This window comes from Mus musculus, chromosome 4 (genome assembly GCF_000001635.26).
Source record: "Mus musculus strain C57BL/6J chromosome 4, GRCm38.p6 C57BL/6J".
Taxonomy (NCBI): domain Eukaryota; kingdom Metazoa; phylum Chordata; class Mammalia; order Rodentia; family Muridae; genus Mus; species Mus musculus.
This window is the reverse complement of record NC_000070.6, coordinates 151,966,573-151,989,357: the sequence shown is the minus strand read 5'-3', so window position 1 is coordinate 151,989,357 and position 22,785 is coordinate 151,966,573. Positions and strand designations below refer to the sequence as shown.

The window sequence follows — 22,785 nt, the reverse complement described above, 5'->3', positions numbered from 1 at the left end:
TTTGAAGTTCGGACTGGTGAGGTGAGTCCAGTGCTAGGCATCTTCTGTCTGTATAGTGACCAGCTGGGTACCTCCCTTGGGATCCAAACCTTGTCTGAAGCTGAGATGAATGAAGTGTGAGTTCAAGGCCAGGCAGGCTCTGTACCTGTCTGTAACGGACAAACCCAGCCCTGCAAGCCAGAAACTTAGCTGAGTTAGGAGTCGACGCTTTTTTAGTCCAGGTTTCCAAAGTTGTTTACTTGGGCACAAGTTGTAGGAGGTATTCCTCAGCTCTAACTTCTTTAGGGAGCAGAGCAAGTCCTGCTCTGGCGCCCCGAGCCTGCGGACCCCGCCCCTCAGGCTCCGCCCCCCGAGGCCGCCGAGCCGCCATCTTTTTTAGGGGCAGTGGGCCCATCTCCGAGATGCCGAAGTCTTGCGCGGCCCGGCAATGCTGCAACCGCTACAGCAGCCGCAGGAAGCAGCTCACCTTCCACCGGTGAGGGATGGGGAAGCCGGGACCCGACCCTACGGAACGCTCGCGGGTCTCGGTGCACTGGGCGGGAGCTCCGGGAGGCCCAGGCCAGGGTTTGCAGGCGAGGTGGACCGGGACTGCGTAGAGGGGCCGGGCCGGGCGCGGGCGATGCTCCTGCGCGCGGCCTCACAGCCTGACCCCGCCGCCCCCTCCTCGCCTGGAAGCAGTAGGTGCTCAGTGCAAACTAGATGGGCGTGAGTGGCACCTGGCCGTGTCCCTGCTCTGGCCCCTTGCGCCTGCGTCACCTCGCGGGAGGCCTGGAGGAATGAGTGCTCCCAGGATGGCCGGGCCTCATGGCAGGGATTTCGGCTGTGGGAAGGTGGGAGATCCCCGGTTCTGCAGCCCTGGGACCCCTTTTCCCCAGCAAGACTCGTGCTGAGCCCTTTCTAGGGAAGCACCCTTCAACTGCTCCGGCTTCGAGCGATGTCTGTGCCTTCAGGGCTCAGTTCCTGGCAGCCCGCACCCTGTACACTTTGAATGTTTCTGCTGAAGAGTAGCAACCATAGAAAAATACACACATCAGTTGGCAGCCCACAGACGTCTCCGCTGGCATCCACTTACAGTCTTTTCTCCCACCAGCCCACAGGGATAGCTTGCATGTGGGCTGCGTGGCTGTGGCGAGGTTTGAACCTTAAGAAATGGAATCTCTCTCTCTCTTCCTTCCGGGCCCTGCGAGAGTCATCCTTGCCCCACAAGCACTATTCTGCATAGTATTCCATTGACCACGAGCCAGGATGTGTGCTCTGCATGGAAGGGCCTCCGGGTGGCTGCATGGGTAGTTATCAGGTATCTGAGTTGCCAGAAACTCGGGGGAACACTCACCTCTGCCCGCTCTCATTCTTTGTTTTTAAGTTAAATTCATTTGTGTGTAGAAGAATCCTCCACCCTCTTGCCATGTCTCCCATGGGATGGATGGTCAGAGGACAGTTTCTTTCCTGTTTTGTGGGGCCACAGGGATTTTGCCAGGTGTCTTATCTATTTTAATAGCCACCTCCTCCATTGAGACCAGGCCCTTTTCTGTAGTTCTGACTGAAGTCAGTGAATAGAGCTATGTACCCAAAACTGGCTTTGAACACTCAAAAAAAAAAAAAAAAAAAAAAAACACCCCCTCCCTTAATGCATGCTGGCATCCTGTCTGGGAGACTTTTATATTTTACTTTGTGTTGGAGATGGAGCTCAGGCCTTCCAGAGTAGTGGGTAGGCAGGTGCTCTACACACCTTGACTTTTTTTTTGGTTTTGTTTTTTCGAGACAGGGTTTCTCTGTGTAGCCCTGGCTGTCCTGGAACTCACTCTGTAGACCAGGCTGGCCTCGAACTCAGAAATCCACCTGCCTTTGCCTTCTGAGTACTGGGATTAAAGGCATGAGCCACCACGCCTGGCCACACCTCCGAATTTTTAAACTTTTTTGTTTTGTTTTTCAAGATAGGATTTCTCTGTGTAGACCAGGCTGACCTTGAACTCACAGAGATCTGCCAGCCTCTGCCTCCAGAGTGTTGAGATTAAAGGCGTGTGCCACCACTTAAGTGTTTATGGCACAATCACCACATGTCCTGGTAGGCTTCCTGAGGACAGTTTAGATCTGTGTGTACCCCGTGCTTTGACATCTCTCCTGTGCCCTCCCGTCTGCCTTCTGACTCTATCCTTGCTTCAGGCTAGTGTTGCTTCTGTTAATTCGAGAGGGCTGGTCTTGTGTAGCCCAGGCTGGCTTATGAACTGGACCCTTCCAGGTATCCACCACTGTGCCCCACCCAGGTCTTGCTTATAGGTCTGTGTCATCTATCCGGCTTTGTCTTAAAAGAACTCTCAATAGCTTTTGACTAGGCAGTTCTCTTCCCACTCCCTGGGCGCATCCTGACCTTTGTCCCACATCTCCCCCGTCAGTCTCCATCCCAGAGTCCTCTCTACTTCCTACACTGAGTGCTGGCATGCTCAAGATGGAGCCGTTCAGGGCTTCTCCCTAGTGCTGAGATCGCCGAGGCTGGCAGGCTCTGTAGGGACATCCCCGGGCATAGGTGCCCATCTGCCACTCTGAGCTCTGCCAGTCTGAAGAGCACCTTGAACTTGACACCTAACGCATCAAACTTGTGTTCACCCAGGCCTGGACCTCCGAGGACTCTCCTGTCCTTCTCCTCCTCCTCCTCCTCTTCCTCCTCCTCCCCCTCCCTTCCTCCTCAGGGACCTGGAACCATGGAGCTCCTTCCCTTCTCTTCTCTCATCATCCTCGAGCAAACCTCGACACTTGGCTTTTGCTTTTTCCTTCTTCCTTTCTTCCTGCCCTCCCTCTCCCCTCCCTCCTCCTCTTCTCTCGACAAGTTCCCCACTCCAGGCTCTGCTGTGCTGGAGCTCACTCTGTAGACCAGGCTGGTCTCAGTGTTGGAATTGAAGGCGTATTATTCTGTAACCTAGGCTGCCCTTGAACTCACTTCAGTCCTTCTCCTCCTCCAGAACCTCCAATGATGCCCCTGCTACCTAAATCAAGCCCTGGGTGTGTCTTATGGCCCTTCTTCCTCCAGGTGCCCCAGCCAGACCGACATCTTTGTCCCCTGCCCCCACCCATCCTTTGTAAAGGCCGGGTCTTATTTCTCACTTGCTGCCGGGTCTGTTCAAACGTCATCCTGGCCGGCCCTCATTACCTACCACAGGGCTTCTTCCTGTTGTTTTCACCTGCTCCGCCCGCCCTCACAGCCCAACCCTCTCAGTGTGGCTTGCTCCTGTCTGAGGTGCAGGCTCCTGAGGAGCAGGAACTTGGTCCTATCCACTGCCACCGTCTGGCAGGAAAGCAGAGACTGGCATGTGGCAAGCTCTGAAGGGCTAGAGGTGGCTCCTGGCATGCGCTTTGGAAGCCTAGTTCCCTCGGGCTCCTTGCCCACGTTTATGGTCCTGGGATTCCTATATATGTGGATAGAAGCCAGGGTGAGTATCTGGATGACTAACAGTGGATTACTGAGTTTCCAAAGCTGTGCCATTGGATGCTGTGCCCACAGGTTCCCCTTCAGCCGCCCGGAGCTGTTGAGGGAGTGGGTGCTCAACATCGGCCGGGCTGACTTCAAGCCTAAGCAGCACACAGTCATCTGCTCGGAACACTTCAGACCCGAGTGCTTCAGCGCCTTTGGGAACCGCAAGAACCTGAAACACAATGCTGTGCCCACGGTGTTCGCTTTTCAGAACCCCACAGAGGTAGGGTGCTAGCCTGATGTCCAGCCAGTGGGTCTGTGTGTGTGCTGGGAGGGGACCTTACAAAGGAGTCGCAGCTGATCTAGCTCAGTTGGTACAGTGCTAGACCAGCATGCGGGAAGCCCCTGGGAAACAGAGGCGGGTGGGTTACTGAGTTTGAGGCCAGCCTGGTCTACAGAGTGAGTTCCAGAGCAGTCAGGACCACATAGACAAACCCCATCTCCAAAAAACAAAAAAACCCCAAAATCAAACAAAAACAAAAAACAAACAAACAAAAACCCAAAAAATAAGCAGGATAAGACCCTGGTAGAGCCGGGCAGTGGTGGCGCACCCCTTTAATCCCAGCACTTGGGAGGCAGAGGCAGGTGGATTTCTGAGTTCAAATCCAGCCTGGTCTACAGAGTGAGTTCCAGGACAGCCAGGGTTACACAGAGAAACCCTGTCTCAAAGAACAAAACACACACATACACACAAAAACAAAAAGCCAAACCAAACCAAAACAAAAAAGACCCTGCTAGAAAGACAAAAAGTAAAATAAATAAAAAATAAAATAAAGCCCCTTTAAAAGTTGATCATGTGTGCTGAAGACTGGTTGTAGTGATTTTTTTTTTTTTTTTTTGGCAAAGGTGCTTGTCTAGCATGCACAAAGGCCTGGGTTTGATCCCTAACACTACATAAATCAGGGCTGTGGGCCATGGCCATGGCTGTGTGCAATCCTGGCTCTCCAGAGGTGGAGGCAGGAAGATCAAATATTCAGTCAACCTTGGGGTCTAAGGCTAGTCTGAGGTACAGGAGACTTTGTCTCAGAACAAGAAAGCCAGGTGTGGGGGCTGGAGAGATGGCTCAGCGGTTAAGAGCACTGACTGCTCTTCCGAAGGTCCTGAGTTCAAATTCCAGCAACCAACCATCTGTAATGAAATCGGATGCCCTCTTCTGGTGTGTCTGAAGACAGCTACAGTGTACTTACATATAATAAATAAATAAATCCAAAAAAAAAAAAGGAAGCCAGGTGTGATTGTGCATTCTCAGCTCTTAGAAGGCAGAGGCAGGAGGATTGCCACAGATTCCAGGTGGCAGCACATTCTGCGACCTAGGCCATGTGTATAGAGTGAGTGCAGCATGACAGCTTTTAGTGTGGTGACAGGGGCTGAAAGAGGTCTGAGCATGCTCAGATCCCCAGTTTAACTGCACAGTCCTCAGCGCCCCCATGTTGAATGGCCACAGTGGTCACTGCCAGCAGGTGGCAGGGACTCTGGATCTGCTTCAGACCTTTCCATCGCATGGCGCCGCAGGGCAAACATCCATCAGGCTTCGGGGTGATGTAAATGACTCAGGTCCTTGGCTGTAGGGACCTGTCTAGGTGCCACTGCCCCAGGATTTGGGGACATATCTAGTGAAAGCCAGTGTGAGCAGGGCTGGATTCAGTCAGTATTGTTAGGCTGAGTCAGGAGACTTGGGTGGGCGTCCTTAGGTTCCACTGTGTCCTGCCTCAACCAGAGAGCCATGTCTTGAATTGGTTATGGGAGAGAGGAGCCACTGCCCGCGCCTCAGAGAGGTGTGTGCACCAGGGCACGCCACACATCCCAGAGTGCCCTGTTGTGGCGGCTTCCTGGTCAGGCAGTGTTCACACGCTTGAGTCTGGTGAAAGGTGAGGCTATTGCCTGAAGACAGCAGGGTTCTGAGTTCAGGGAGCTTTTCTCTGGGAAGCTGTGGCCTCAGGCTTCCTCCTCCTGAGAGCTGGAGACCTGGGCTTGGAGGGCGGGAGGGAGGGAGGGAGAGAGGGAGGGAGGGAGGGAGACTCCCTGCTCCTGACTGCAGAGGCACAGGGCAGGGCCATAGCCCCCGTGTAGGGATTACCCGGATGGACAGTAGCAGCTGCAGGGTCCGGTGTCTGCCAGCTCAGCCAGCCTGCCTGACTCCGCCTGCTGTTCCCAGGTCTGCCCTGAGGTGGGGGCTGGTGGGGACAGCTCAGGGAGGAACATGGACACCACACTGGAAGAACTTCAGCCTCCAACCCCGGAAGGCCCCGTGCAGCAGGTAAGACCCTGGGTACGAGGTGGTCTCAGAGGGACGAATTTTGCTGACAACAAAAATGAAGAAACCCACTGCCCCAGAGGACCCGACAGAACAGGAGCAGCGGGGAGAGGTGGCCGGGCTTCAGAGCTTCTCAGTCAACCACCATGACAGCTCATCAGGGTTGCAGAAGGGGAAATGGACTGGGGCTAAACCCGGAGGGTAACGGGCAGCTGTGGCCCCAGCTCATGCCGTCCTGCTTAGGACACAAGGCTCTTCCCAGCACTCACTTTCCTCTGTCCTTAGGTCTTACCAGATCGAGAAGCAATGGAGGCCACGGAGGCCGCTGGCCTGCCTGCCAGCCCTCTGGGGTTGAAGAGGCCCCTTCCGGGACAGCCGTCTGATCACAGCTATGCCCTTTCGGACTTGGATACCCTCAAAAAAAAACTCTTTCTCACACTGAAGGAAAACAAGAGGCTTCGGAAGCGGCTGAAAGCCCAGAGGCTGCTGTTGCGGAGGACATGTGGCCGCCTGAGAGCCTACAGAGAGGGACAGCCGGGACCTCGGGCCAGACGGCCGGCACAGGGAAGCTGAGCCTGAGCAAGCTCTGGGATGTGGGGGTGGTGGCAACACCTTAGCAGGAAGTGGTGTTCTGGCCTGCTATGGGCGTTTCTACCCGCTGCTGATGCTGCAGGTGCCTTGAGAGTGGGATGGGATGCTGCGACAGGCAGTTGTCGGGTGGGGGCCCAAGTACTGCGGAGGCACCGTCCCAGGTTTCTTGGGCTGAGGCTGTCAGCTGTGGGGAAGCAGCAGTGACCAAATGTGAGCCGTCACAACCCCCTCAAGAGATGCTCCCAGAGGGAGAGCTGGTCATTCTTACAGCCGGTGGGGTCCTTACTGTCTCCCCATAGGAGCCATTCTGATGGCAGGCAGGGCAAGGGTCCCCGTCAGCCTGTATTTCTGAGTGACTCTTTTTCTGCCTGGTTCGTGTAGATGTGGAATAAATCTTTTGAAGTCTCCATGCAGGCTGTCACTCGGTTATGCTTAGAACTCCCTACCCCGTAAAGGACAGACAGGGTGTGACTACCCGGACTACAGAATTGACTTAAAGGGAACTGGGGTGGGGGGCTGCGCGGACACAGGCGGCTCAGTGGTTGTGCACTTGCTCCTGCGAGGGACCAGAGTTCTGTTCCCTGCACTTACAAGGTGGCTCTAGGGGATTCTATGCCTTCCTCAGACTTCTGGGGGACCCATGGGAACACACACAGTACACACAAAGAATATTCAAAACCTATCTGTGCGGGAGGCAGAGGCAGGCGGATTTCTGAGTTTGAGGCCAGCCTGGTCTACAGAGTGAGTTCCAGGACAGCCAGGGCTATACAGAGAAACCCTGTCTCGAAAAACCAAAACCAACCAAAAACCTATCTGTGACTAGAGGCACATATGTAACTCAGGCACTCAGGAGGCCACAGCAGGGGGATCATGAGTTTTGGGCCAGAATAAGCCACATAGCCAGACTGATTCAAATGCAAACATGAAATCTTCAGTCTAATTTCCTTATCTTGAGGTCCTGTATGTCAGGTAGATATTTAGCACAGCTTCAAGTTGCATCCAATGGTCCAAGCTAAGGCAGGGGTGGGAACGAGCTGGGGCATGGCGGCCGACTGTCCCTTGGTAACACACACAGATGGACAGAAGTGGCCTCAGCTTTTAGGTCAGCTTTATTGTTGGGCAGTGCTGCCACAGTCAGCTTTAGACAGAGGGGCAGCAGTGCCCAGGGAGCCACAGGGCACTGAGGCAGGGCTCATGCAATGGTGCACACTGCAGTCAGTCTGCGGGGCAACGAAACATCCTCAAAAAGAAAAATAAATATTACAGAATCGAACTGCTTTTAAAAATTGAAGGGTCTTGAGAATGGCTGAGGCAATGCCTGCCTTCAGCAGTTGCAGTTGCGGGGCCAGGGTCAGCGCCACTGTGGTGCAACACCTGCTCAGAGGGTAGAGCTTGCAGTGACATCCAGTAAGTGTGCACCAGAAGGGATCTGGGAGCAGACTCCCTAAAGGGACTCTGTGAAGCCTGGCGGGCAGCAGCGCCACCTGCTGACCACTCACTGGAGGTGCAGGTGCCTGGGCCAGCCTTGGATCCATATCCAGTATTTGGCAGATTCATGCCTGCCCCAACTCCTTACATAGGTCCCCTCCTTCCAACACCACTCTCTAGAGGAGGGTGTCCTAAAGGCAAGACAGGTGTCTCGTGTGGGGTGAAGGGTCCACTGGCAGCAGGGCCTCTTCTCTTAGCAATGTGGGCAGTGTGCCTGGACAGTGCACCTTGGGACCCAGGGTCTGCCCCCCTACCTGTCCAAGTCAGGGCCTGGAGGAATGATTTGAGAAGCTCTGTAAAAGTGGGAAGAAAAGAGACTAGTTTCCAAACCCATTGTTCTCAGATAAAAAGCAGTTTTATAAACCCGCAGTCCTCTCCAGTCCATTCAGTGACGTTTCAGAAGAGAGAGGTGGCTTGTGGGAAGTCTACTGAGCAGCACACGACACGTCTTCCTTTCTTCCCATGTTTCCCACGAACAGCATGGGCTTCAGGAAGAGCAGTCCCATGTGTGACAGCAGAATGTTCCAAATACCTCCAGAGAGCTGCTGTGCACAGCCACTTATGAGAAGGACCAGGGGCGTGACCTCCAGGAACATGATCCTTGGGAGAGACATGGCCGTGCTGGGGTCTGGCCAGAGGGCTCCTCAGTCCTACCCCACAGCACCATGGAGCTAGGCTGTCTGCATGTCCCTTCACATAATTGATACAGTGCCCCCTTCTGGAGAAATAAACTAAAAACATCTCATGTCTGGGTTTTCCCTGCTTCCAAATTTGTAGCCTCTTAGGAAAAGGTTTTCGTAGCCTCTTTTTCCTCGAGGTTCCCAAGCGGTTTACCCGTCTGTGTCGATTCTGTGAGCTGCGAAAGAAAAGAACACGTCAGGTTAGCAACTGGCCAAGCAAGCTCCCTTCTGCATCCCCTGGCCTGGCTAGGGGCACCTGCTGCTGCTGCTCAAGTTTTAGCCCTGGCTGGCCTGGAGCTCAGAGATCACTGGACCATGCCCCAAGTCCCACCACACTCCACTTTAAGCAACTGCTTCTGTTCCCAGGAAAAACACTTCTACATAGCCACTCGCAGCTGCAGCCAGGCGCCGTATCTCCCAACCTCCTTTTAAAGTTTTTTGTGTATGATGTTCTGTCTGATCAAACCACACGCATGCTTCATGCTGTGGTCAGATGATGGCGTCAGATCCAGAAACACGTTACAGATGGTTGTGAGCTACCATTTAGCGCTGGGAACTAAATCTGTGTTTTCTGCAAAAGCAACATGCTCTCAGCCACGTCTAGCCGTTTTCTCCTTTCCTTTCCTGTTTCTTTAAGCCCAGGTGGATTTGGACTTCATACAGCTCAGCTTCTGGGTGCTCAGAGGATCACGCCTGGCCGAGAGTGGACTCTAACACACTGGCTCTAGGCAAGTCCCTGGGCCAAAGCATCTCTGGGTCTTTAGGACCCCAGTAGCTGTCACTGATGAACCTGCCTGCACAGGGAAGGGAGAGCGAGAGGCAGTTACTCACACTGCTTTGGTATCCTCAGGGCCTCACTGTCAGGCACCATAACCTGGTGGAGCACACCTCGGAACTGGTACAGCACTCGCAGGCTCTTCTCCTCCCCGACACATGGATCATAGAACCCCGGCAGCCCTGCCTGCACACAAAACAGAGGGTCAGGTCAGCCCTGAGCCCCGCACCGCTCCCCTCTATCAGGCACACAGTCTGGAGCCTGATGAAGGAATGAGAATTTAGAGTTTACTTGGGTGGTGCCAGACTGGTCCTTGAGCCCTTCTCAGTCCAGCCTGAAGCCTGCCCGACACGGCCACAGCCACAGATGACTTCTGAGCCCACAGCCTCTTTCTGGAACCCAGCAGACAGAGGACATACAAGCACCAGGAAGACTTTGCTGGCACTGAGGCCTGACTGTCCTTGTCACATGGATCTGGGTCCTGGGAGCAGGTGGCCGAGGTGGCCTGGTGCTGTACCTTGGAGGCCTCTGTGAGGATGAGCTTGGAGTCCTTCACCAGGCACTGCAGGGGCACTGTCACGTCAATCACCTTCACCTTCTCGTTCTTCCTGCTCTTGTCATTGACAAATTTCCCATACCAGGCATTCACGATGATAAGCCCTGGGGACAGAGCAGCAGAGGCGGCTGACACAGGCCATCTTGCCACTTCCCTCTGATGATTTGAGAACCCCAGTGCCGTGCCGTGCCCAGCCCAGCGAGGGCATGCCTTCTCACCCATTCGTGACTCCTCTGCTTCAATTATTCTTCGGACAGATTCCTGCATTAGCCGAACCTATGAGAGAAGATGTTGGGGACCCTGGACTTGTTTTGGTTAGAGCATGATCAACATCCAGCTTGTGTCCAGTCAGGAACTGAAGGGAGAGGGGCAAACACTGTGGGGCTCAGCTTTAGAAGTTTGCAGCCCTGAGACCTACGTGAGACCCTGTTGGGGAGTCACCTCAGCAGGCACGACCCCACTTGCTGACAGCAGTGGAAGGGACAGTACCTTTCCTTCCTCCTCAGTGATTCTGCACATGTAGGACATGGATGAGAAATCACCAAAAACACTGTCAATGTTTAAGAAAAAAGAGGGGCTGGAGAAATGGCTCAGTGGTTAAGAACACTGACTACTCTTTCCGAAGGTCCTGAGTTCAAATCCCAGCAACCACGTGGTGGCTCACAAACATCCATAAGAGATCTGACGCCCTCTCCTGGTGCATCTGAAGACATCTACAGTGTGCTTAGATATAACAATAAATCAATCTTCAAAAAAAGGGGGACTGGTGAGATGGCTCAGTGGGTAAGAGCACCTGACTGCTCTTCCAAAGGTCAGGAGTTCAAATCCCAGCAACCACATGGTGGCTCACAACCATCCGTAAGGAGATCTGACGCCCTCTTCTGGAGTGTCTGAGGACAGCTACAGTGCACTTACATATAATAAATAAATAAATCTTAAAAAAAAAAAAGGAGTAAAGAGATACATAGTGATGAACTTAAAGGCTAACCTGGGCTACATAGTAAGTATGGTGTCATCTAGAACACACTGTGAGATCCTGCCTCAAAACAGACACTTGACGTGAGCAGCTGGACCTCCTACTTTTCTTGAAGAGGACCAGTATTGTTTGTGAAGCCGTTCAGCTGTGTAGGGCTGTGTGCTGCCCCACAAACGGGCACATCTGCCTAGGAACATATGTGGGCTCAAATGGTCCCTCACCTGTGTCACGAGAACCCCATGGCACCCTGCTCCTAAGCATGGCCTTCTGCTCCTTTGCTCTCACAAAAAGGAGGAGAGCAGGGCGGTGTGTGCCACGCTACAGAGCCGTGCTGGGACTCAGGGCACAGACTGCAGACTCCAGACACAGCAGTTCAGGAGGGAACGAGGTTGTCGGTGAAGCAGAGCCCCTGGGCTGTCTGGAGTCACAGCCCCAGCTTCAGTGGGATGGGCCCTGTGTGGAGGTTTGCCCTGTGCCCTGCATATGAGCAGTGGGACACTCACAGCGGCCTCTGCCTCTTGCTTCTTCTGCAGGATGTCGCTGGCTGTGTTCTCTCTCTGCTTTTCCAGTTCCCTTTCAGAGAAGCAACCACAAATCACTCTACAGTGAGCACAGAGCCCCCTGCTGGACAGAGCCCAGAGTGCAGCCTGGCGTCTTCATTGGATCCCACCCAGCCACCCGAGGCTACACTAGGCTTCTTCCTTTGGCTTGGAATCACCTTCCCTGCCCACCTGCCCCAGGGAGCATCCTTAACGCTGTCTCCTTGGGAGTCGGCTCCGGCGAGCAGGGGTGACTCCCACTACTCTGGATGCCCGTAAACGCCTGTCCTACAGTGGACACAAGGGTCACGGTCGGCCCAGTCACGTCAGAGACCCGACGGAGCACACCCATCCAAGGAACCGGGTCCCTGCACTGTGTAACACGGAGGTCCCAGGCAGCCAGAGGCAGTGCACTCTCCTTAAGCATTTCGAGGACCTCTCCGTTTTTGGAGGGATGCTCAGAGGCTCCGGATAGAACCTGCAACGTCTGCGCAGCACAGAACTGATGCATTCCAGTTCAAGCTCAGGGACAGGGTGACAAGTCTAGGAGTAAGGAGGGCTGATGGCAGCCAGGCGGTGGTGGCGCACGCCTTTAATCCTAGCACTCGGGAAGCAGAGGCAGGCGGATTTCTGAGTTCGAGGCCATCCTGGTCTACAGAGTGAGTTCCAGGACAGCCAGGGCTACACAGAGAAACCCTGTCTTGAAAAACCAAAAAAAAAAAAAAAAAAAAAAAGAAAGAAACACAGTAGGCCAGCTGGCCAGGGAGGGGAGCACAGGTCCCTGATGTGGCTACGGCGGCCTGACCAGTGACCAGTGCCTGCCAGACCCAGGCACCATGCTAAGCACTCTGTGGGTAACTTGTGACATTTTCCCAGTTCTCTCCAGTTTAGACAAGATGGAGGCATGGGATTCCCATGTAAACTCACTTCTCTTTCTGAGCCCTGAGGTACGGTCTGATGATCAGCCTGTGCACTGCCAAGTAGACGACCAGCGGCCCCACGGTGGCGTAGAACACAGCGCTGGGGAGCAGCTGATCCGTCAGGTGGATGGGGAAGAAGTAGGTCTGACTGGCCCTGTTCAGCCTGCGAGGACACAAGAGCAAACCCCACAGCACGGGTCAGGCCTTCCAGGGACGAGGTGGGCTCTCTCCATCGGAAGGCAGCTCTCAGCACCCGAACACCAGGCCCAAGGCTGAGCTGAGTGCGTGTGATACTGAACTGGAGTCCAAGGCCTCAGAGGATGGGAAAGCAGCCCCAGAGACAGCCTGTGTCAGGAGTGAGGTGTGTCAAGGACTTCAGAAGGCACCAGGTTAAACTGGTAAGATGGAGTAAGATAAAGGGACCGCATGGTTGTAAAATGTTTTTATTGGGAGGGATTCAAGCCTGGCGCGGTGATGCACAGCGTTAACCCCAGCAATGGGGATGCAGAGGCCCTCGGATCTTTGTGAGTTTGAGGTTGGCATGGTTTAATGAGACCCTGTCTTAAAAAGATGTTACCAATAGGATGACACAGTGAGGTGACAGGAACAGACCCACACTGGGAAATCTCAAGACTTACACACTCCTTAAAACACGGGCAACAAAACAGCAATGTTAACAGAAGGTGCTACAGAAAAGTTGTTCATTAAAAACTGAATGCATTTAGATTTGGGCCCTAGCCACAAGGTTCCTACTATGTACACAAATATTTGGAAATCTGAGCTCTAACATTCTTAGGTCAAGGGTGAAGGACATTCGACTCAAATAACTCGTTAATGGCAGGAGGCAACTTAGCAGTTAAGATGGGCGTAGAGGCCTGTAGCAGCCCAGCTCCAGGGGATCTGACACCTCTGGCCTCCAAGAAGCCTTGCATTTACAGGTATAAAGCTGTACTCATACACATAATTAAAAACAATAAATCTGCTGGAAAGATCAGCAGGTAAGATCACTGACTGCTCTTCCAAAGGTCCCGAGTTCAATTCCCAGCAACCACATGGTGGCTCACAACCATCTGTACAGCTACAGTGCACTCATATAAATAAAAGTAAATAAATAAATCTTTAAAATAAAAAACCAATAAATCTTTTAAACAAATTCAGTTTGGGCAGTTAATATCATCACAGGAAACACAGAGCGACAGGCTCTTTCTGGGAATTTGCAAAAGTGCTCAGACCAAGCCCAGCTCTGAATTCAGTGCCTGAGCTATGCCCGTGGCTTGCCAGAGCTTTTAATTCAGAGGAAGAAGGCACATATAACCTGACCAATGGGGCACGAGGACCTCAGCTCAGAGATGCAAAATGGCAGTAAAACCTCCGCATCCTCACCAGTAAGTATACTTTAAAAACCATCTGATGCATGTGAGGAGTTTTGCTTGCATTATGTCTGCACCATGTGCATGCAGTACCTGCAGAGGCCAGAAGGGGGAGTTTGATTCATTAGAACTTGAATTATAGAATTTAGTACTCAAAACTGTGTGTGTGGCACTGGTGGGTCTATCTACTGCCCCAACACTGAGACAGCAGTATAGCCGTTGCACTGGACTGTTGACATGGGTGCTGGGGATCAAACCATGTTCCCCTGCAAGCACTTTCCAGACAGTCATCTCCCAGGCTTGCTGGCGTGGACAGGACTGCAGACATGACTAATATACATGCTATATGAACAGCTGTACGCAGCACTGTCTGTATCTGTACAAGTCGTCCTCCATTATCCCCATCCCAGGTCCATCCCTGTGCTTATCCACGGATACGGGGGACACTGTGCGTATGAGCTAGGTATTAGGAAACAGGCCAAGATGGGGCTCTTGAGGTGAGGAGGTTGGAAACACAGCACAGCCACCCCTTGGGATTCACTGGGCATGGGTTCTAAGGCTCCATCTAGATACCAAAACTGTAGACGATGGCACCTAATACACGGCCACATGGGAAGACAAGGTCCGATCCCCACAGAGTTGCCTGTTTGGGAGATAGGAAGACACAGCCAGAAATAAAGAGCTACAGCTTGGTGTCCAAGAGTCCTGGCACAGAGCAGCCTAAGGCAGGTCGGAGAGGCGAAGCTGCTGACACCAAGGCAGGCGACCGTGGATAGCTGCCCTCTGCATGCAAAGGATTCCAGGTGGTCAAAGGCTACCTCCCTCCCTCCAGAGAGAGAGAAAGAGAGGGGGGGGAGAGGGAGCGAGGGAGAGGAGAGAGAGAGAGAGGGAGGGAGGGAGGAAGGGAGGGAGGGAGGAAGAGAGAGAGACAGACAGAGACAGAGAGAGAGACAGAGAGAGACAGAGAGCGCGTGAGCTGGGGAAAAAGCCCAACAGTAGTACAACAGACAAATGAGCAAAGCAGGAAGCTAGAAGTAAAAGCTCAATACTGAGGGAGTTGAAACAGGAGGATGCCAAGTTTGAGTTCCAGGCTAGCCTTGACTGTATCTCAAACAAAACATCCAAACTGTAGGCAAACTCACACGGCACGACTCAAGAACTGAGCAGCATGGAAAAAGGGGGTGTGCTGACATGCTCTCAGACAAGTTGTCTGTCGCTGCATATGCCCAGGGTGGCACTGGGCAGGCTTGGTGAGCTGAGCGCCCAGTGGTCCTCAGTGGTTTCACCAGGGAAGGTGGGCACTAGGCCTCGGCTAACTCGCTGTCGTGTCTGTGGTCCCTTGGCCTTTGCTCACGTAGCTGAGACAGAACCAATGGCACTCAAGAATTAAATCCCATGCCCTGAGTAGCAAGGGTGGGCCTCAACTTACTTGACTTTGAGAGACACACCCTGAGGGACGCCAATGCTCACAGCCGCACCCAAGACGCTGTGTCGGGAAATCTTCCTCTCAGCTCCATACTCCACTATGGTCCCAAAGAAGCCTGCCCTGTGGGGGCAGAACACAGCTGCTGGCATAGCGTCCCTCCTGCCCACCAGCCTGCTCATGTGAGTTGCCCGAAAACAGAGCTGAGTCCCCATCCCTCCCCTAATCCACATCACGCACGCACGGCAGCCCATAGCACGATGCTCCTGTGGGGAACGGCAGACCTGGGAGACCTGGAGGGTCTCTAGCACTAGGGCCTCTCTCTCAGGGCTGGCTAGAGAGCAGCAAACCCCACCCAGCAAGAGACAACCGGGGCATCATGTGAGAATGGCATGCAGGCGCCAACCACAGCTCCTCCCTGCGAGCCCTCCAGAGATGGCTCACCGTGCGCGAGGCCGAGCGAGCGAGACTTACTTGAGGGACCCTTTCACTCGAGTCTGGTCGTCGTCCTGGAACTTGTGCTGATAACTGATGAGTGCAAAGGAGTGAGGGATGCCCAGCTGAGGAGAGGAGAGGAACAAAGCCTCAGGGCTCAGGAGCACGAGGAGCCACGCCCTCGACACGAGATTCCAGATCCTCTAGTCACTCACCTGCAAGGCCACCGTGAAGTGGCAGGTCTTAGTGTCCCGGACGATGCTGGTGTTCATGGCTGACTGGATACCCCAGCGCCACTGCAGGTAGCCCACAGTGTTCTTGTCCAGGTTCCGAGCTAGCACAGTGGTCAGGCCAGGCCGGATCCCACGGGATGAAAACTGCAGAGCACAGTTTGTCGTCACAAAGCTGGGGGGACACAGACAGAAAGGGGCCAGCTGTCATGAGCTTTTAGTTCTTCCATCGGGTCCTCTAGTCAGGCTGAACACCTAAGTCGGGAGAGCAGCAGCGCAAGGCACAGGAAGCAGATGTCCTCTAGGTTTCTCCCCATGGACTCTGACTCCCCGCCATCCACTCTGTTAGAGCCTCTAAATGTTATGCGCTGAGCTATCAGCAGGCAGTCCTGGGGCTCAAGATCCTGAAACCGGGAGCCTGGACAGCCTCCAAGTGACATCAACCTGAACACAGAGGAGAACCACCCTCCTCAACCACACGCCAGACAAAGTCAGAAGTCCTGGGGGACCCGTGAGCACCCCTGCATGCCCATGCTTGCGCGCGCGCGCACACACACACACACACCATTTTACGTGTGAGTGCTCTCTACACTCACCTGTGTGTGCCACATGCATGCTTGTTAAGTCCTCTGGAGCTGGGGCTGCAGACGATTGTGAGCTGCTACGTGGGTGTGAGGACTCAAACTCAGGCCTCCTCCAGAGCAACCAGGGCACCTAACTGCCGAGCCATTTCTCTAGACACTGTCAACTTTTAAAACCTGCCCAAGGGATCCTGATATTCATCCCTGCTATGAACTAGTTAACCGAAATGACAGCAAAGCAGCTTTGCAGGAAGGAACCTGAAGTTGGCGGCAAAGGCAGAGCAGCTCCCCCTTCTGGTTCAAGAAGGTATTTCAACAGTACGGAATGAGGGAGTCTGACACAGCCCACCCAGCCTTCACTGCTTAGCACAGTCACCTCTCTCTGGAGATGAGAACACTGTACCATGAAGGTGACCATACCCTAACTTTTTTTTTTAAAGATTTATTTATTTACTATATATGAGTAATACTGTCGCTGTCTTCAGACACACCAGAAGGGGGCCTCAGATCCCATTACAGATGGCTGTGAGCCACCATGTGGTTGCTGGGAATTGAACTCGGGACCTCTGTAAGAGCAATACTTAACTGCTGAGCCATCTTTCCAGCACTTTTAATCATTATTACGCCATCATTACATCATCATTACGTCATGCTCCCTTCCAGAAGCTTCCTTCAGCTAAAGAATAAGAGCCAATTTCTTAGCCCGATGTCTGCCATCTGTCTGGAAGTCAGCCATGTTGTGCTTCAGCCGACATGAGCTAAGGGGTCCAGCAGAGAATGAACAGCTAGAGTTTCAAGAGAAGCTCAGGAGCTGAGACAGGAGTGCAGCCCCAGGCTTCCCACAGACTTAGGGTTTGACCCTGTCCTGTCCCAAAGAGAGGAAAACAATCTGGTGGGTAGATAAGCAGGTCAGACACTGTGCTCCTGGGGACAGGGCTTCAGGCTGGCTTTGGACTCCCACTCCCCCAACTCCTACCTCTCAGATGACGGGCATTTATAACCATGCTTGCCTTTCCTGGTTTTTAAGACAGGGTCCATAGGTCCACACCAGTCTCAAATTTGTAATGCTCCTGCAGCAACCTTCACAGCAGTGGGGATCATGTGCACACACCACTAACCCTGACCTTACCCAGCAACTCTGTTTGTTCTGACACAGTCTTCTGGGTCCCACAGCCTCTAACTCTTCATGACTAGCTGAGGATAGCCCTCAGCTTCTGACTGTTCTCCAGGACTAGCCGAGGATAGCCCTCAGCTTCTGACCTTTCTCCAGGACTAGCCGAGGATAGCCCTCAGCTTCTAACCTTTCTCCAGGACTAGCCGAGGATGGCCCTCAACTTCTGACCTTTCTCCAGGACTAGCCGAGGATGGCCCTCAACTTCTGACCTTTCTCCAGGACTAGCCGAGGATGGCCCTCAACTTCTGACCTTTCTCCAGGACTAGCCGAGGATAGCCCTCAGCTTCTGACCGTCCTCCCGCCTCTGCATTACCACCACATGCTTGGTTCAACTCAGCAACCTTTAGGACTGCGTTTGGCTGTGGCCATGGAGCAGAGAGTCCTGGAGGGAGACATGGCCGATCTAGATGTTCTACCTCAGTGAGGACAGATTATCCCTGGCTGGCCTTAAACTCACAGAGATCCTCCTGTCTCTGCTTCTGAAGTGCTGGGATAAAAGGTGTGTGCCACCACCCCTGGCTTCTCTGTTCCTAACTGTAGCTGTGATGAGGTCAGCCCCGCCAAGCCTCCCACTACAATGGACTGCTATCTGCAACTGAGAGCTGAAATCAACCCCTCCCCCAGCTGCTTCGGGCAGGGTGTCTGTTACAGCAGCCGGGAAGGAAAGTAGGACAGAAGCCTGGATGGAGGGAGAGTGTTTCTATCAGCTACAGAGGCCATAACCCCCCGCCCCCTACAAACACTGTTTCATGGTCCCCACAGGATTAGAAGGCAAGTGGTCCCAAGTTGGGGAGCCTCTCAGCACAGAAGGAAGTCTGCTGGGGCTGGGCTCTGCCTTCCACTACAGAGCTCTCTCCAGCTCAGGCTGCCCATGGCACCTGCCCAGCTGTGCTCACACTGATCACAGGACTCACATCTCTAACATCCTAAGTTAACACAGCACAGACAGGAGTTATCGTGCATATTTACCATCTTGGGGTGAGATTACGGAACAGCTTGAGACCAAATAAAGGCCCCTGGAGGTCTCCAGCTCCAAACTCCAACTGTTTGGAAAAATAAACAGAGAAAGAAAGCATTCATTGCTGTTGTTGCTCCTATAGCAGAGGCCCGGGGCTTGGCCTGCACCTGGCCAGGCTCTGGACAAGGGCTGGACAGACCCCTAATGTTTCAGTTTTCTCTCTGCCCCAGATCCACAGGGAGCCCCGACTGTAGACAAGTGAGTCCTGCATTCTGACCTCCCTTGGCTCAGGTCAGAGGGAAAGGAGACTGCTGGTCCACACCCTCTGCTGTGGGCAGCTGTGTAACTCCACACGGCTCCCTGTAGTGCTGGCTCCTATAACAGGAAGGTCTCCCTGGTGCGTCCATCCTGTCTGTCCTGGCTGCCTGGTGACTCTCTCTCTCTCTGTTTTTTTTTAAAATATTTATTTATTTATTTATTTATTTATTTATTTATTTATTATATCTAAGTACACTGTAGCTGACTTCAGAAACTCCAGAAGAGGGAGTCAGATCTTGTTACGGATGGTTGTGAGCCACCATGTGGTTGCTAGGATTTGAACTCAGGACCTTTGGAAGAGTAGTCGGTGCTCTTAACCACTGAGCCATCTCACCAGCCCCTCGTGACATCTCTTTACTGTAGTAGCTGCATTTGCTCAGCAGTACTGGCTCTTTCATGGCCACCAACCATGGACCAGACATTGTGACTGCCACCACCTTCTGCTGGTATAGCAAAGGGTCAGCTCGAATAAGGACACTGGCTTGCCAGGGTATCACTGCAAAGGACATGGATTGTATCCCAACTTTAAATAGTTCAGTGGACCCCTGGGACCCCGCCTATCTCTCTTGTGTGGCAAGCAGTGCCGGGCATGCTCAGGCAGTGTGACTGCTCACTGCAGGACCACGTGTGGACACCAGAGCGCAGCTGCTCTCACCTCTCCCCATCCCTTTGCAGAGGTGACACGTCGGAGTGCAAAGTTAACGGAGCCGCCGCCGTTGCCATTCTGGGTGGAGAGACTTCCAGAGAGGATGGCTGTGTCTGTGGCTGTCAAGGGCGCCTAAGAGAAGACAGTTGCTGGTAGCAAGTGAACGGAAGCAATGGGGATACAGATCCCCCAGCAGGTCAGCACACAGGGACAGGCGGCCTGCTCAGCTGCTCTGGTCTCTTCTCCCTTCACACCAATGCATGCGACCGAGAAGGTGCTACTTCACTTATTTTTCTTTTCTGTTTTTTTGTTTTGTTTTTTCGAGACAGGGTTTCTCTGTATAGCCCTGGCTGTCCTGGAACTCACTCTGTAGACCAGGCTGGCCTTGAACTCAGAAATCCGCCTGCCTCTGCCTCCCGAGTGCTGGGATTAAAGGCGTGCGCCACCACCGCCCGGTGCTACTTCATTTATGAAGTGTTGCCTCTGAGAGGGTCTAACTAGGTGGCTCTAGCTATGTGCCCTGCCTCCTGAGTGCTGGGAGGTACAGTCATGCCCAGCCATATTCATTTCTCTATGTATGCAGTCCTGGGTCAAGCCCACAGCCTGCTCTTATCAGGGCGACACTACCCGCTGAATTACTTGCTGAGCTGAGAATTTCAAGGGAGAATCTACAAAACCCACAGGGAACGGCTGGACACCAAGTCTAGCTTACCACGGCAGGAGCTACACGGAGACCCCACCCTGTGTGGTCCCATAATGTGCTGTCTGGGTTCCCTAGTTTCAGCTTGACACTAGGGTTCTGGAAGTATTAAGGGTTCTTCAAAGCAGCAAGGTTCCCGGAGTTAACTCCATGGGATACAGCCATACACTGGGTAATAAAGACAGACTCCTTGGAGGCAGAGCCCCTGGTGTCTACGTAGAGTGGCCTGACCCTACTGCACCCAGGGGAGGGAGGCTGCTCAGGACCGCAGCTGCTGTTGTCGCCCACACCATCGAGTACACAGACTGAGAAAAGCTTTGAGAATTAATCCGCTGGCCAGAGCTGCCTTCTCTCCCAAAATCACCACGACCTTGGGCTTTTATGCTTACACCATTAGCATTCCTAATTGGCAAGAGCTGGACCCTGGGAGTTGAGCACTGGTACGCAGCTGCCTTGTGTGTGAGCAAAGCAGTAACAAACAAGGCCAAATGGACATGCTTGCATGTTCTCCTTCCTTCCCTCAGTGGCTAATTGCAGGCTTTCATAGAGATGAGGCTCACCCCTGAGCCGACTCCCACCCAGCTGCGCCGGCGCTGCGCCTCATTAAGTCAGGCCCAGGCTGCACGTGGAGAGGCACCTGTGCGCTTTACCTCAATGGACTGGGATATGTGCATTTTATTAATCTCAATCTGCGGGAAGCCACTTCCGGACACATCTTCATATTCCTCATCATAACGATCAAAAAGGTCAGTCGCATCTACTCCAACGCTGATGGTTCCCTGGGGCAGAAAAGCAAGCAGTCAGCACTGGGTGCAGCGTCTGTGGACTGAGAGCGCTGAGGCGGGGAGAGTGCTCAGGCATCTGACTTCACGGAAGGACAGTGCGCCCAAGCCCACACAGCATCAATGTCACAGGTCAAATAAAACACTGCGGCGGAATGCCTTGGACTATCAGAGCCAGCAAACACCAGTTCCACGGGAAGAGCCGACCTGCCCATCTACAGGAGGAGTATGCACCAGAGGCCAGACATGGGAGCAAGGACCACACAGGACCCTCTCGGACGTCACCTCGACACTGGCTTTGTCTGAGCACCTTCACTTCAAAACCACGTTACAATTCTGAGGCTTAAGAGTGCAGCCAGACCAAGAGGCAGGCACACCACGTGCGGCAGCATGTTCACAAGAAACACCAAGCCAAACTCTTGCTCATGACTGTCTTGGTTAGGGTTACGATGGCGGTGATGAAACTCCTCAACCAAAAGCGACGTGGGAATCGTGACTGGGAAGCAAAGGGTTCACTTCGCTTACGCTTTCACGGTCCATTACTGAAGCAAGTCAGGGTAGGAACTCACACAGGGCAGGAACCTGGGGACAGGAGCTGCTGCAGAGGCCATGGAGGATGCTGCTTCCTGGCTTCTCTGCCTGCTTCCTTATAGAACCCAGGAACACTAGCCCAGGGGCGGCTCCATCACCCTCCCCCATCAATCACCAATCAAGAAAATGCTCTACAGGTTTGCTTAGAGCCCAAGCTTATGGAAGCATCTTCCTTCCTTCCTTTTTTTTTTTTTTTGGTATAGCCCTGGCTGTCCTGGAACTCACTTTGTAGACCAGGCTGGCCTCGAACTCAGAAATCCGCCTGCCTCTGCCTCCCAAGTGCTGGGATTAAAGGCATGCACCACCACGGCCGGCATGGAAGCATTTTCTTTTTTCTTTTGTTTTTCAAATCTTTGTATTTTATTGTGAAAAATATTTGATGTGAGAAGCATTTTCTTAACTGGGGTTCTTGCCTCTCAAAGGATTCTAGCCCATGCCAAATTAACATAAAGTTAGATAGAACACTGATTAAAAAGATGCTCACTCTGAAAAACAATGTCCATCATTTCCTTCAAAGCTGTAAGGCTTTCTCACAGGTACGTATCTTGACCCTGTGTGTGTGTGTGCGCGCGTGCACCCCACAAAAAAAATACACGTCATTTTTCTTCATTTCTCTCAGCCTGTTATTTTTCAAGATGGACAGACTCGCTTTGTGGTCTAGCTGGTCCAAAATTCACTCTGTTGCTCATACTGGCTTTTTTGATTCTCAAGTGCTAGGATGACAGGAATAAGCTCATGGACCAGGCTGACACCATTTTTAGATTAAAAATGATCTTGTGTCAGGCAGTAGTGCCACATACCTTTAATCCTAGCACCCAGGAAGCAAAGGCAGACAGCTCTCTGTGAGTTCAAGGCCAGTCTAATTTATGGATTGAGTTCCAGAACACAGAGAAACCCTGTTTCAAACAACAACAACAACTCCAACTATGTTGTTACAAGGTCAAGGTAAGTCCATTCTTGTTTTCTATAAAACTTTGGTTTGATCATGTCTTGATCTATTTTCTGGAATTTGACATGTTCCACACCTATATCCTGACCTCCACCTTGATAAGAGTTCTGCCAAATAATTCTGAAATGTTTAGACAAGTTTCTACACAACCAAAATTCCTCTGGAAGCCTCAAAGCCTTGAAAAGCCCCAAGTCTCTCAGTGTTTTGGACTATATGAACCCCACTTCTCCTGTCTTCATGCTATTTTCTCAAACCCCACTTGAGGGAAATAGTTCTATCTATCGGACAGAAGATAAAACGTGCATAATTTGACCGAAGAATCTGGGTCGGTCTTTACTCTTATTCAGTGGTATCACCTGCACCAACCAGCTCTGTTCTTCTAA

At 52.8% G+C, this 22,785-nt stretch overlaps 2 protein-coding genes across 4 annotated transcripts in view; one reads left to right on the top strand and one right to left on the bottom strand.

Moving 5' to 3' along the window:
• Positions 1-371: 371 nt before the first annotated feature.
• Positions 372-6,720, top strand: Thap3 (THAP domain containing, apoptosis associated protein 3). 2 transcript variants are annotated; one of them, NM_175152.4, is made up of 4 exons: positions 372-475; positions 3,497-3,689; positions 5,622-5,723; positions 6,006-6,720. In NM_175152.4, exons 1-4 carry the CDS (start codon positions 402-404, stop codon positions 6,291-6,293), a joined length of 657 nt encoding a protein of 218 aa, NP_780361.2. In that variant the 5' UTR covers positions 372-401; the 3' UTR covers positions 6,294-6,720. The 2 variants fall into 2 exon arrangements, with proteins under 2 accessions (NP_780361.2, NP_001139401.1); NM_001145929.1 differs by lacking the exon at positions 5,622-5,723.
• Positions 6,721-7,398: 678 nt separating this feature from the next.
• The window catches only part of Dnajc11 (DnaJ heat shock protein family (Hsp40) member C11), a 48,240-nt gene continuing 32,853 nt past the window's right edge, over positions 7,399-22,785 (bottom strand). Inside the window, exons 5-16 of one of the 2 annotated variants that reach the window (NM_172704.3) lie at positions 20,731-20,859; positions 19,390-19,512; positions 18,428-18,501; positions 15,689-15,878; positions 15,513-15,598; positions 15,045-15,161; positions 12,253-12,408; positions 11,290-11,359; positions 10,029-10,086; positions 9,772-9,914; positions 9,311-9,440; positions 7,399-8,655 (exon numbers count right to left, since the gene is read on the bottom strand). In NM_172704.3, the coding sequence (NP_766292.2) occupies positions 8,630-8,655; positions 9,311-9,440; positions 9,772-9,914; positions 10,029-10,086; positions 11,290-11,359; positions 12,253-12,408; positions 15,045-15,161; positions 15,513-15,598; positions 15,689-15,878; positions 18,428-18,501; positions 19,390-19,512; positions 20,731-20,859 (1,302 nt within the window). In that variant the 3' untranslated portion in view covers positions 7,399-8,629. Of the gene's footprint in view, positions 8,656-9,310; positions 9,441-9,771; positions 9,915-10,028; positions 10,087-11,289; positions 11,360-12,252; positions 12,409-15,044; positions 15,162-15,512; positions 15,599-15,688; positions 15,879-16,299; positions 18,401-18,427; positions 18,502-19,389; positions 19,513-20,730; positions 20,860-22,785 lie in introns of those variants that run through there. The other variant, XM_030253511.1, reaches the window with a different exon arrangement.